The sequence below is a fragment of the Gossypium hirsutum genome, chromosome A05, assembly GCF_007990345.1.
Source record: "Gossypium hirsutum isolate 1008001.06 chromosome A05, Gossypium_hirsutum_v2.1, whole genome shotgun sequence".
Lineage (NCBI taxonomy): Eukaryota > Viridiplantae > Streptophyta > Magnoliopsida > Malvales > Malvaceae > Gossypium > Gossypium hirsutum.
In genome coordinates, this window is record NC_053428.1 from 97260396 (window position 1) to 97270918 (window position 10523).

A 10523-nucleotide genomic window follows, 5' to 3' on the forward strand; every position below is an offset into this window, starting at 1 on the left:
TTTAGTTAGTAATAAATTCGCTATATATGAGTAATAAAACTAATCCCGAATATTTTTTATATTCAAAATTTAGGTATTTCATTATTTCTAGAGATGAAATTAGGAGAAAAAGCCAAGAATAAAAAGGAAGAGAGTTGAAGACCAAGATTTTGGTCCTAACTTTGAAAAGTCTTAAGCCAACACAGCTAAAGTTAATTTCTCTTATAGGGTTTTTAATTTTCTCTCCTATTTTCCAGGTATCTTTTTATTTTTCCTCCTTCCCAAACTGTTCTTTAACTTCAGTTTTCATTTCTTTTTTTCTATTTTCATCTGATTTCTCTAAAAGCAGATTATCTCTTCTGTTTCTCTGGTAAATCTGTTTCCTTTCTGTTATGATAATTATTATTTTTTAAGAATTTCCGTCTGCTTGCATCTGTTGCTGACTTTGATTTTGATTTCTTTTAATAATTTTTTTTGGTTTCTGTGTGGATGAATATGCGGTCAACTAACTTGGCTCTTTTTTTTTTTTTTTAATCTTTAAATTTTGTTCCTTAAAAATATCGATTTGATCTGTTTTAAGGAAGTGAGGAGAGTTTATGCTGTTGGACTTAATTTCTGTTGTTGTAAGCTTAAGAAGTTCTAATTTTTATTGAGAAAATTGTACATTGGTTACTTTAATTGCTAATGTTAAGGCGGTTGAATTTAATTGTTTTCTTTATTCAGTTATTAGCTTTTGATCAATTATATTGTTTAGAAATTTTTTATAACCTTGTTCTAGGCTAATTTTAATTTGAGCATAAATTCAAAGTTTTTATGTGTTTTGGTGAACTTGAACTACCAGAGCTCACTTTTATGGATACTAGATTAAGAATATTACTGATATTCGATTATAAATTCAACACTTTTATGCATTTTCTTGTATTTGAGCTATTATTAATGTTGTTGACTTTTCACATATACAGCCTTTTTAAATATATATATATGTTAAATAGGTTTCTAATTGGTGAAGTAAGAGTGTAGCGAGTGTTGATAGAGTTCTGAGAGTGGAGGTATTATACAATCTTTGAGAATTGTTGGCTCATAAATATTGTTGATTGATAGATATGGGGTGGCTTAGAGCTGGGTCAAGTGTGGCAAAGCTTGCTATTAGGAGGACTTTGTCTCAGGGTGGATCATATGCTGCACGATCACGCATTGTTCCTTCACAGAGTCGATTTTTTCACACCACCGTCTTTAAATCAAAGGCACAGACTGCTCCCGTTCCTCGCCCTGTTCCACTTTCTAAGCTAACTGATAGTTTCTTAGATGGAACCAGTAGTGTATACTTAGAGGAGCTTCAAAGGGCCTGGGAAGCTGACCCAGATAGTGTTGATGAGTCATGGGACAATTTCTTCAGGAATTTTGTTGGTCAGGCTGCCACATCTCCAGGAATTTCAGGCCAGACCATTCAGGAGAGTATGCGATTGTTATTGCTTGTGCGGGCTTACCAGGTTAATGGTCACATGAAAGCGAAGTTGGATCCGCTGGGTTTAGAGGAAAGGGAAATTCCTGATGATTTGGATCCAGCTCTTTATGGTTTTACTGAAGCTGATCTTGATAGAGAATTCTTTTTAGGTGTGTGGAGGATGGCTGGATTTTTATCAGAAAACCGACCAGTGCAGACACTTAGGTCGATTTTGACTCGGCTTGAACAGGCTTACTGTGGAAGCATTGGGTTCGAGTACATGCACATTGCTGACCGCGACAAGTGCAACTGGTTGAGAGACAAGATTGAAACTCCAACGCCAATGCAGTACAATCGCCAGCGGCGTGAAGTCATTCTTGATAGGCTTATATGGAGTACACAGTTTGAAAATTTCTTGGCTACCAAGTGGACAACAGCCAAGAGGTTTGGGCTAGAAGGGGGTGAAACTTTAATTCCTGGAATGAAAGAGATGTTTGATAGGGCTGCTGATCTAGGGGTCGAAAGCATAGTTATTGGAATGCCTCATAGAGGAAGATTGAATGTGCTAGGTAATGTTGTTCGAAAGCCACTTCGTCAAATATTTAGTGAGTTCAGTGGTGGTACAAAGCCTGTGGATGAAGTTGGGCTTTACACAGGAACTGGTGATGTCAAATATCACTTGGGAACTTCCTATGATCGACCAACAAGAGGTGGAAAGAGAATTCATTTGTCTTTAGTTGCCAACCCCAGTCACTTGGAGGCTGTGGACCCAGTTGTTGTCGGAAAAACTAGAGCAAAGCAGTATTACTCCAATGATGAGGATAGGACCAAGAACATGGCTGTTTTGATTCATGGAGATGGAAGCTTTGCTGGACAGGGTGTAGTCTATGAAACTCTTCATCTTAGTGCACTTCCAAACTACACTACTGGTGGAACCATACATGTTGTAGTCAACAACCAAGTGGCATTTACAACTGATCCAAGGGCAGGCAGATCTTCACAGTATTGTACTGATGTTGCCAAAGCTTTGGATGCTCCCATTTTCCACGTAAATGGAGATGATGTTGAGGCAGTTGTCCATGCATGTGAACTTGCAGCTGAGTGGCGCCAAACCTTCCATTCAGATGTGGTGGTTGATTTGGTCTGCTACCGTAGATTTGGGCATAATGAGATTGACGAACCATCTTTTACACAGCCAAAGATGTATAAGGTCTGTAGCCTATTTACCTTTTTGGCTATTTATTTCCCCATTAGGCATGTCTTAGTTGGTCCTACCCTTTTTTTTTGTTTTTTTTGTTTTTTAATATGTTCCTGAGAAATTACTTGAACATCACATATGTAAATTCTTCCTTCTTTTTTTTTTTCTTCAACAGATCATTCGGAATCACCCCTCAGCACTTCAGATATACCGAAACAAGTTGTTGGAGTCTGGGCAGGTGACAGATGACGACATTGGTAATATAAGTCAGAAGGTCAGTACAATTCTTAATGAAGAATTCTTGGCCAGCAAAGATTATGTTCCCAAAAGACGTGACTGGCTTTCTGCTTACTGGACGGGATTCAAGTCACCTGAACAAATTTCACGTGTTCGGAACACTGGGTATTTTGGCTTCTTTGTCAATTTCAACTTTCATTTTGGTATCTCTTACGTGTACTTGCTGATGGAACTTGCATGTTATGCAGGGTTAAACCCGAGATATTGAAGAATGTTGGCAAAGCAATCACAACCCTCCCAGATAATTTTAAGCCTCATAGAGCAGTGAAGAAGGTTTATGAACAACGTGCGCAGATGATTGAGACAGGGGAGGGCCTTGACTGGGCTATGGGTGAAGCACTTGCATTTGCTACCTTGCTGGTGGAAGGTAACCATGTTAGGTTGAGTGGTCAGGATGTTGAAAGGGGTACATTCAGTCATCGGCATTCTGTGATTCACGATCAGGAAACAGGGGAACAGTATTGCCCTCTGGACCATGTTATCATCAACCAAAATGAGGAGATGTTTACTGTCAGCAATAGGTAACCCTTTTAATGCTTTGGACTTTGTGCAATAGCTAATTTTTCAGTCCATCTAATACGTGTTCTCTGATAGTGACTGTACAAGATGTGGTTATGTATTTGACTAATTTGTCTTGGAAATCCTTTAAGAGGAAGAGAAGCCATCTATATTTTACATTTTCAAGGAAAAATAGTAAAAAGTAAAAAAGGAAGAAAAAGACACCTTTATTTGTGTAACTATTTGATATTAAGGCTAATTTGGAATCTATTTATGTAGATATTCCAAATTAAACATCAATTGTGCTCTGCATTATGGCTTAGCTTATTGAGAACTTTTGCACTTGACTGCACCTTATACTTGGAATTTGGTTTCTATGTGGTTCACTCTATGCAATGTGTACAAGTTCAGAATTTTAAGTTGATCTTTCACTTGCAAACTTACTGTTCTCTTCTTTATGTGGCGATATTTTTGCTTCTCGTGCAAATTTATGTCCCTGCTGGAGAATTGTTTGATTGTGCATTTTAGTTTTGTGTGGCATTTTTACTTTTGATCTTTTTGTTAATTTTGGATTCTTTTTCTGAGCAACATGTGGTCTTTGAGTGCAGTTCTCTTTCTGAGTTTGGTGTGCTTGGATTCGAATTGGGTTACTCGATGGAGAATCCAAATTCATTGGTTATGTGGGAAGCTCAGTTTGGTGACTTTGCTAATGGTGCTCAAGTGATATTTGATCAGTTTATAAGTAGCGGGGAGGCAAAGTGGCTGCGTCAAACTGGTCTCGTTGTGCTGCTTCCCCATGGTTATGATGGACAAGGCCCAGAACATTCAAGTGCACGACTAGAGCGTTATCTTCAGGTATTCCCCATGAAATAGCATGCATTGTTCTTTGCATCATGATTTAGCTTCATCATCCTTTATTCAAAATCAGGCTGTGCTCCCTAGCATGTCATTTTCACATAAAAATAAAAAAGGGGACTCAATGGTGCATTTATGACTACATCTTTATAAATTTTTGCAGATGAGTGATGACAATCCTTTTGTGATACCTGAGATGGATACAACTCTTCGTAAACAAATTCAGGAGTGCAACTGGCAGGTGGTTAATGTTACAACACCTGCTAATTACTTCCATGTTTTGCGGCGTCAGGTCAGTGCAACTAAAGGTTATTAATGATGTTTCAGCTTCGGGGCTAGTCTTGCCATTTCCTTATCAGTCTTCTCTCCTATTTCAGATACACAGGGAATTCCGTAAGCCTCTTATCATGATGTCCCCCAAAAACTTACTTCGTCACAAGGACTGCAAATCAAATCTCTCTGAATTTGATGATGTCCAAGGCCACCCTGGTTTTGATAAACAAGGAACCAGATTTAAGCGCCTTATAAAAGATCAGAATATACACTCCGACCTTGAGGAGGGTATAAGACGCTTGGTACTTTGTTCCGGAAAGGTATGCTATGCCCTTGGTTTCCGCTTTTTTCCCCCATGTATGACTTTCAAAAGCTGTTTAAGTGTGGAGTTGTTTCTTTTAGAGTGAAGCAGACAACTAAGATTCATAAATTGTGTTATTTTATTGGGTTTTATGCATAGTTCCCTGCAGGTTTAATGGTTTTGTGTCGTTTTTATACAATAATGATACGCTATCTGCTTTCAGGTCTACTATGAGCTTGATGAAGAGAGAAAGAAAAACAATGCTACCGACGTTGCTATCTGTCGTGTGGAACAGCTTTGCCCATTCCCTTATGACCTAATCCAACGAGAGCTTAAGCGATATCCAAGTATGTTGTCCAATCTTAGACTAAAACTTGATATATAGCAATTCTAACTGAATCTAAAGACGCAATGTGAAACATTGTCTTTTTGGGAATTTAGTTGGGTTTGAATGCTGATTAAAAGCTTGCTGCTGAAAAAATTTTGTTTGGTTTGTTAAAAATGTATATTCAATTTAGATACTCGTCTCTCTCCATCTCTCCCTCTTTTGTTTATAAAGAAACTTGATGTCCTAATGTATACTGATAGGTTTAGTAATTTTTCATGTATTGCGACCCTTTATTTCTTTTCCTGCTTTTTTGTTTTTCCTGAAACTGAGACATGATTTTGGGTTTATACTTTCAGACGCAGAGATTGTTTGGTGCCAGGAAGAACCGATGAACATGGGTGCATACAACTACATCGCCCCTCGTCTTGCCAGGGCAATGACTGCTTTGGGTAGAGGAACCTTTGATGATGTCAGATATGTTGGCCGTGCTCCATCTGCTTCCACTGCTACCGGCTTCTATTCCATGCATGTGAAGGAACAAGCGGAGCTCGTGCAAAAGGCCATTCAACCCGAACCGATCAAGACCAATACCACTATCTGAAGCTTTGCGCAAAATCATTGTTGAAAAACTATAGTATTAAAGCAATGCTCAAAAATAACATCCGGTGCAGAGCTGGAAAACTGTTAGGGTGTGTTATTTTGATGAGTCATGTTTCCGCTATTCCTTCTCTGCTAAGGCACCGATACATGAAGGTGAAGTGATTATCATAAATTTCATTTGTAATATTTTTTGGTTTTTTTAAACCCTAACAGTATAAACAATGCACCGGTTCCTTTCATAATGCAGAAATTAAACGACCTCTCAGGGCAATTATGGTTTCATTTTCATATATTCTGGAAATAAGATTTTACTCTTTTTTCCTCTAAATTTTTTAAAACTCCTATTGTCTGTATTAATTTTTATGATTTTTCAAGGATTAATGGTTATAAAAAGCCTCAAATTCTAATTTTTCAAATGAAAAAAATATATAGATAGTTGATATAATCATTTTTAAAAGTGGTACTAAAAGATTGAGATAAAAATTTCACTACTACTTGATGAGATTAGATGAAAACTGCACAAACACTCGTAAGGTTTATTTATTAACTAAACTTTAAATTAAGAGATAAATTTATCCTTTTGTTAAATTTACCTTTTTATCTTCACTTCTGTTTAATAATATTCAATTAAAAATAAAAAAATCTAATTATTTATAAAACTATTATTATTATTATTATTAAATTGCATTATATTTTAATATAAAGATATATTAAAACATAGCATATTTTCAATTAATACTAAATAATGACATGCTTACAAAACGGATAAAAAAAAAGAATAATAATCTAAAATCTAAAATATCTATAAAAACACGAGTTCGGAAAAAAAAAAACTATTGTAGTGATCAATATATTGCATTACTGATTTCACAATTTTAAATGTTTTTTTTATTATTTATAAAGTTTTATCACATTTATATAAATATATATACATATATAAGAATTTAACCTTATTAAAATATTTGGTTAATTAAATTTATTTAATAAAAAATATTTATCATAATTATAAATAATAATTTTAATTATTGTTAAAGGATTTTTAAGTTTTAAAAATATATATTAAATAATTTATATAGTAACATATAAAAGGGTTAAAATTTACATCGAATTATTTTATCTTTAAGCTATTATTGTTTCATTAACCGGAAAAAGTAAAAAAAAAAATTATATTTAAATATTGAAATCTAATTATTTGTACAATAACTTTGTATTTCATATATATGATTTTATAAATAATATATTTATATAACTCAATTAATATTTTATTTATAGCAATTATTATTATTATTATCTACAAACTATATGGACAATTTATTGATTAAAAAATAAGAAAAAATGGGAATGGAAATTATATTGCACAAACGCTGCTTAAAGCTTAATGATCAGGGATTATTTTGGATTATCAAAATAATTGATTTATTTTGATTATATTGATTAATTATTATTTTAATAATATAATTTTGTATTAACTACATATGTAAAATTATATTGTTTAATAAATTACCAAACTTAAATATAAAAAAAATCACGTGTAATATACGCGACATTAGAAACTAGTAAATATAAAAACACGAGTTTGATAATTTTGTAATATGGGATATATGCTTTAATTATAATTTTGAAAACATCTTTATTATATTTGAATTGTTAAACTTATTAAAATATTTTAATTATGTTTAACCATTGGAATAATAAATTAAAAGATAATTAAAAAACTAATTATGGCAATAAAATGAATAAAATAATGTTCCATGTGAGATGAGAAATTAATAAATGAAAAAAAAGAGAGAAAAGTAACTACATATTATAATTGTTCAAGAGAGAGATAAAATAGATTAATGATTAATGTTTGAATGAAAAAAAAGTACGTAAGAAAATTGCATTTTGAATATATTTTAATATTTCATTAGTAATACATAATATTATGTAAATTTAATTTTAAAATATTATAATTGATATTACAATAAATTTTTAAAAAATATATTTTGAATTTATTTCTAAAATATAAATATTATAATAGTAGATTGTGTGAAGTCTATTTTTATACATAGTTTCATGCTTAATTTTAATTATAAATTAGTGAATGTAGATTGATAATTAGAACTAAATATTGTGATCATTAAACAATTTATTGTAACATTATTTATATTTTTAAATATTTATTTCGTATTTAATTGGTAAAAAGAGTGATAAACTTAAAAATATTAAAAAAAATTAAAAATTAAAATTTACTGTAACTTATTATGTAAAATTGTAAATTGAATTATTGAAAATGACTTGTTACGAAAAAAATATATTGCAGAACACCATTAAGAATTATATAAAAAAGTGGAGGGGTTTTTGTTGAATTTTTCCCTCCACAAATGACTAGGATCTCTCCTTGTCACATGTGAATTCTTTATAGTGTGAACACATTAGAAATTTAATAACATTATAATATAATCTATATAATATATAAAATCAGCTCCTAAGAGGAGAAATTAGGGTAAAAGAAAAGGGACAACTTTGGTATTTTAATGAATTTAAGAAGTTAATCCTGATATTTCAAATATTTAATTAACGTTTTTTATTAAGATTTTTCCGTAAAAATTGAGGTTTTTCCATCAATTATTTAATATAAAATTTGCTTAGTTTCGTAAATATTAATCTCCTTTATCTTATTCTAGTATTTATTTATTTATTTTATATTATTAAAGTAAAATCGATTACATAGCATGATATAATATTATTTTATATGGGTAACATTTGAAAGTTAAATGACAATCATCTATTTTTGATAATTAGGTATAGATTTTGTTAAGTAAACATTTTTGTCTAAATTATATGCAGATTAACCGATATGAGAGAGTGAATCACACTCTTATTTTGCATGTTACACCCACTACTTTCTTTTATGTAGCATTACAAACTTTATTTTAATTATAATACTACATTTTTCCATTAACATTTAATGTGTAATCATGGTTATAAATTTTCTCATAAATTCTCTTTACCTATGAATATTTTAAATAAGAGCGGTAACACCTTCATTCCTTTTCGTCACCGAATTGAGTTACGAGATGCTTAATAAATAACAGCATTGGAACATGTAATTTAATTCAAGTATTTATTCAAAAAAATCTTAAATCATCTATTCATCAAACAAATCATGTCTTGCATACAAATTTGAACTTAATTCGAGCTTACGAAAGCTCTAAAATCAATTTCAAAACAAACAAGAACTCATTTAGAACATTTCAAAAAAGATTGAGCAAAAGTGTAAAACAGGGTCACACGAGCATGTGTCCAGGCCGCGTGACGAGTTGAGACCGTGTAAAGCAATGTCACACGGCCTTATCAACAAGTCTGTGGACCTAAATTTAAAATCTTACAAACATTCGCACGGTCGTGTTGCCAGGCCATGTGAGAGATTGTGACCGTGTTTAACCAAAACCACCTTGATAATATAGAGCACACAACCGTGTCACTTGCCCGTGTGTGCCAAAATATGCCTTTTAAATCAAATCACACAATCGATTCTTACTTGTGCCATAAACAAGCCTTTAACCATTCATTAGACCTGTTCAAAATGCATCAAAATATACCCAAAATACAACTTATAAAACCACCCTAAGTGCCTAACCAATATGTCACAATTGACACCTCAATTCAACAATAAACAACATTTTTCAATCAATTCATCTATACTTGTACCAACACTTAGCATTTAAACTACCTAACATACCATGTTTTAAATTCTAATCTAATACCAAGATTCAACTCCATTTCTTACCAACTAGAATTAAGTCATACTTGTGCTTAGCATGCAATATAAGTAACAATTCCTACCATGTTAAAGTTGACCATAATGCCAACCTAATAACGTATCATTTCACAATAAACATAAGCTTATTTAATATACTATAGCCTCCCAAAATCAATCATCAAAATACCACACTATAGTCATTAACCAAATCATATATTTCCAATTATTTCCATATGTAACATAATCTAACAGACCAAGTATCTATATTATTCCATCACATACCAAATTCAATGATAACATTCAAAGATACTAATTCATGTCATGATTGACCTGACGTTAAATGTGGTAGTTATTTCGGTCTATTTCCTTTGTTTTCTTACCAATTTAGTATTTATTATTGCATTTTGAGTATTTAGTAGTTAGAATTAAAAGTTAATAAAAATAAGTGTTTTTAACACATTTTACGAGTGTTGATGACCTATTAGGTCGACATGGGCCTTAGGTAGGGTTAATTTATGTATTTAAGTGTACAAGAGGCTTAATTTTAGTCCCAATTGACATAGGAACTTGGGACGAGTGATGCACAAGCTTTTCGAGCTGTGAAAGCACGAAAAAAATTTCTAAAGCCACAAAAATACTGCCATGGCATGACACACAATGTTTGTGGCGTGACATGCACCCTATGTTGAGCCATAGCTTGAACATTGGCTATAAGCAAGGATGACATTGGCAACCGTTTTTTGGCAGATTCTCATAGATTTTATTCTTTACTGGCACCTAAAGTATCGGGGGCATATCGGGCATAAAGTGTACATATTTTAACTTATAAATAAGAGGTTTTTATAGACAAATTAAGGCATCAATCAATAAAACCATCCATCCATCAAACACAACTTTTGGTTTTCTTTTCTTTTTGTTCGGTCAGAACTTTTCTGTTCCAATGTAAAGACAATAGCAAGCAGAGATTGCTCCGGATCCGTGCTTCAATATATATATTCGCGAGCA

The 10523-nt window shown here is 32.4% G+C and overlaps 1 protein-coding gene across 3 annotated transcripts; it reads left to right on the top strand.

Annotated features, from left to right (window-relative positions):
• On the top strand, positions 1–6055 carry LOC107959878 (2-oxoglutarate dehydrogenase, mitochondrial). Of its 3 annotated transcripts, none has more exons than XM_016896046.2 (9): positions 1–236; positions 1081–2633; positions 2797–3023; positions 3107–3439; positions 4025–4271; positions 4435–4563; positions 4649–4864; positions 5069–5192; positions 5530–6055. In XM_016896046.2, exons 2-9 carry the CDS (start codon positions 1083–1085, stop codon positions 5772–5774), a joined length of 3072 nt encoding a protein of 1023 aa, XP_016751535.2. In that variant the 5' UTR covers positions 1–236; positions 1081–1082; the 3' UTR covers positions 5775–6055. The 3 variants fall into 3 exon arrangements, with proteins under 3 accessions (XP_016751535.2, XP_016751536.2, XP_040970131.1); XM_016896047.2 differs by having other exon boundaries at positions 84–349; XM_041114197.1 differs by having other exon boundaries at positions 84–236; positions 972–2633.
• Positions 6056–10523: the final 4468 nt, after the last annotated feature.

Coding starts and splice junctions, on each gene's coding strand:
- LOC107959878 (XM_016896046.2), top strand. CDS start 1,083: ATGGGGTGGCTTAGAGCTGGGTCAAGTGTGGCAAAGCTTGCTATTAGG. Junction 3,024..3,106: donor TCACGTGTTCGGAACACTGG/GTATTTTGGCTT, acceptor CATGTTATGCAG/GGTTAAACCCGAGATATTGA. Junction 4,564..4,648: donor TCCATGTTTTGCGGCGTCAG/GTCAGTGCAACT, acceptor CTCCTATTTCAG/ATACACAGGGAATTCCGTAA.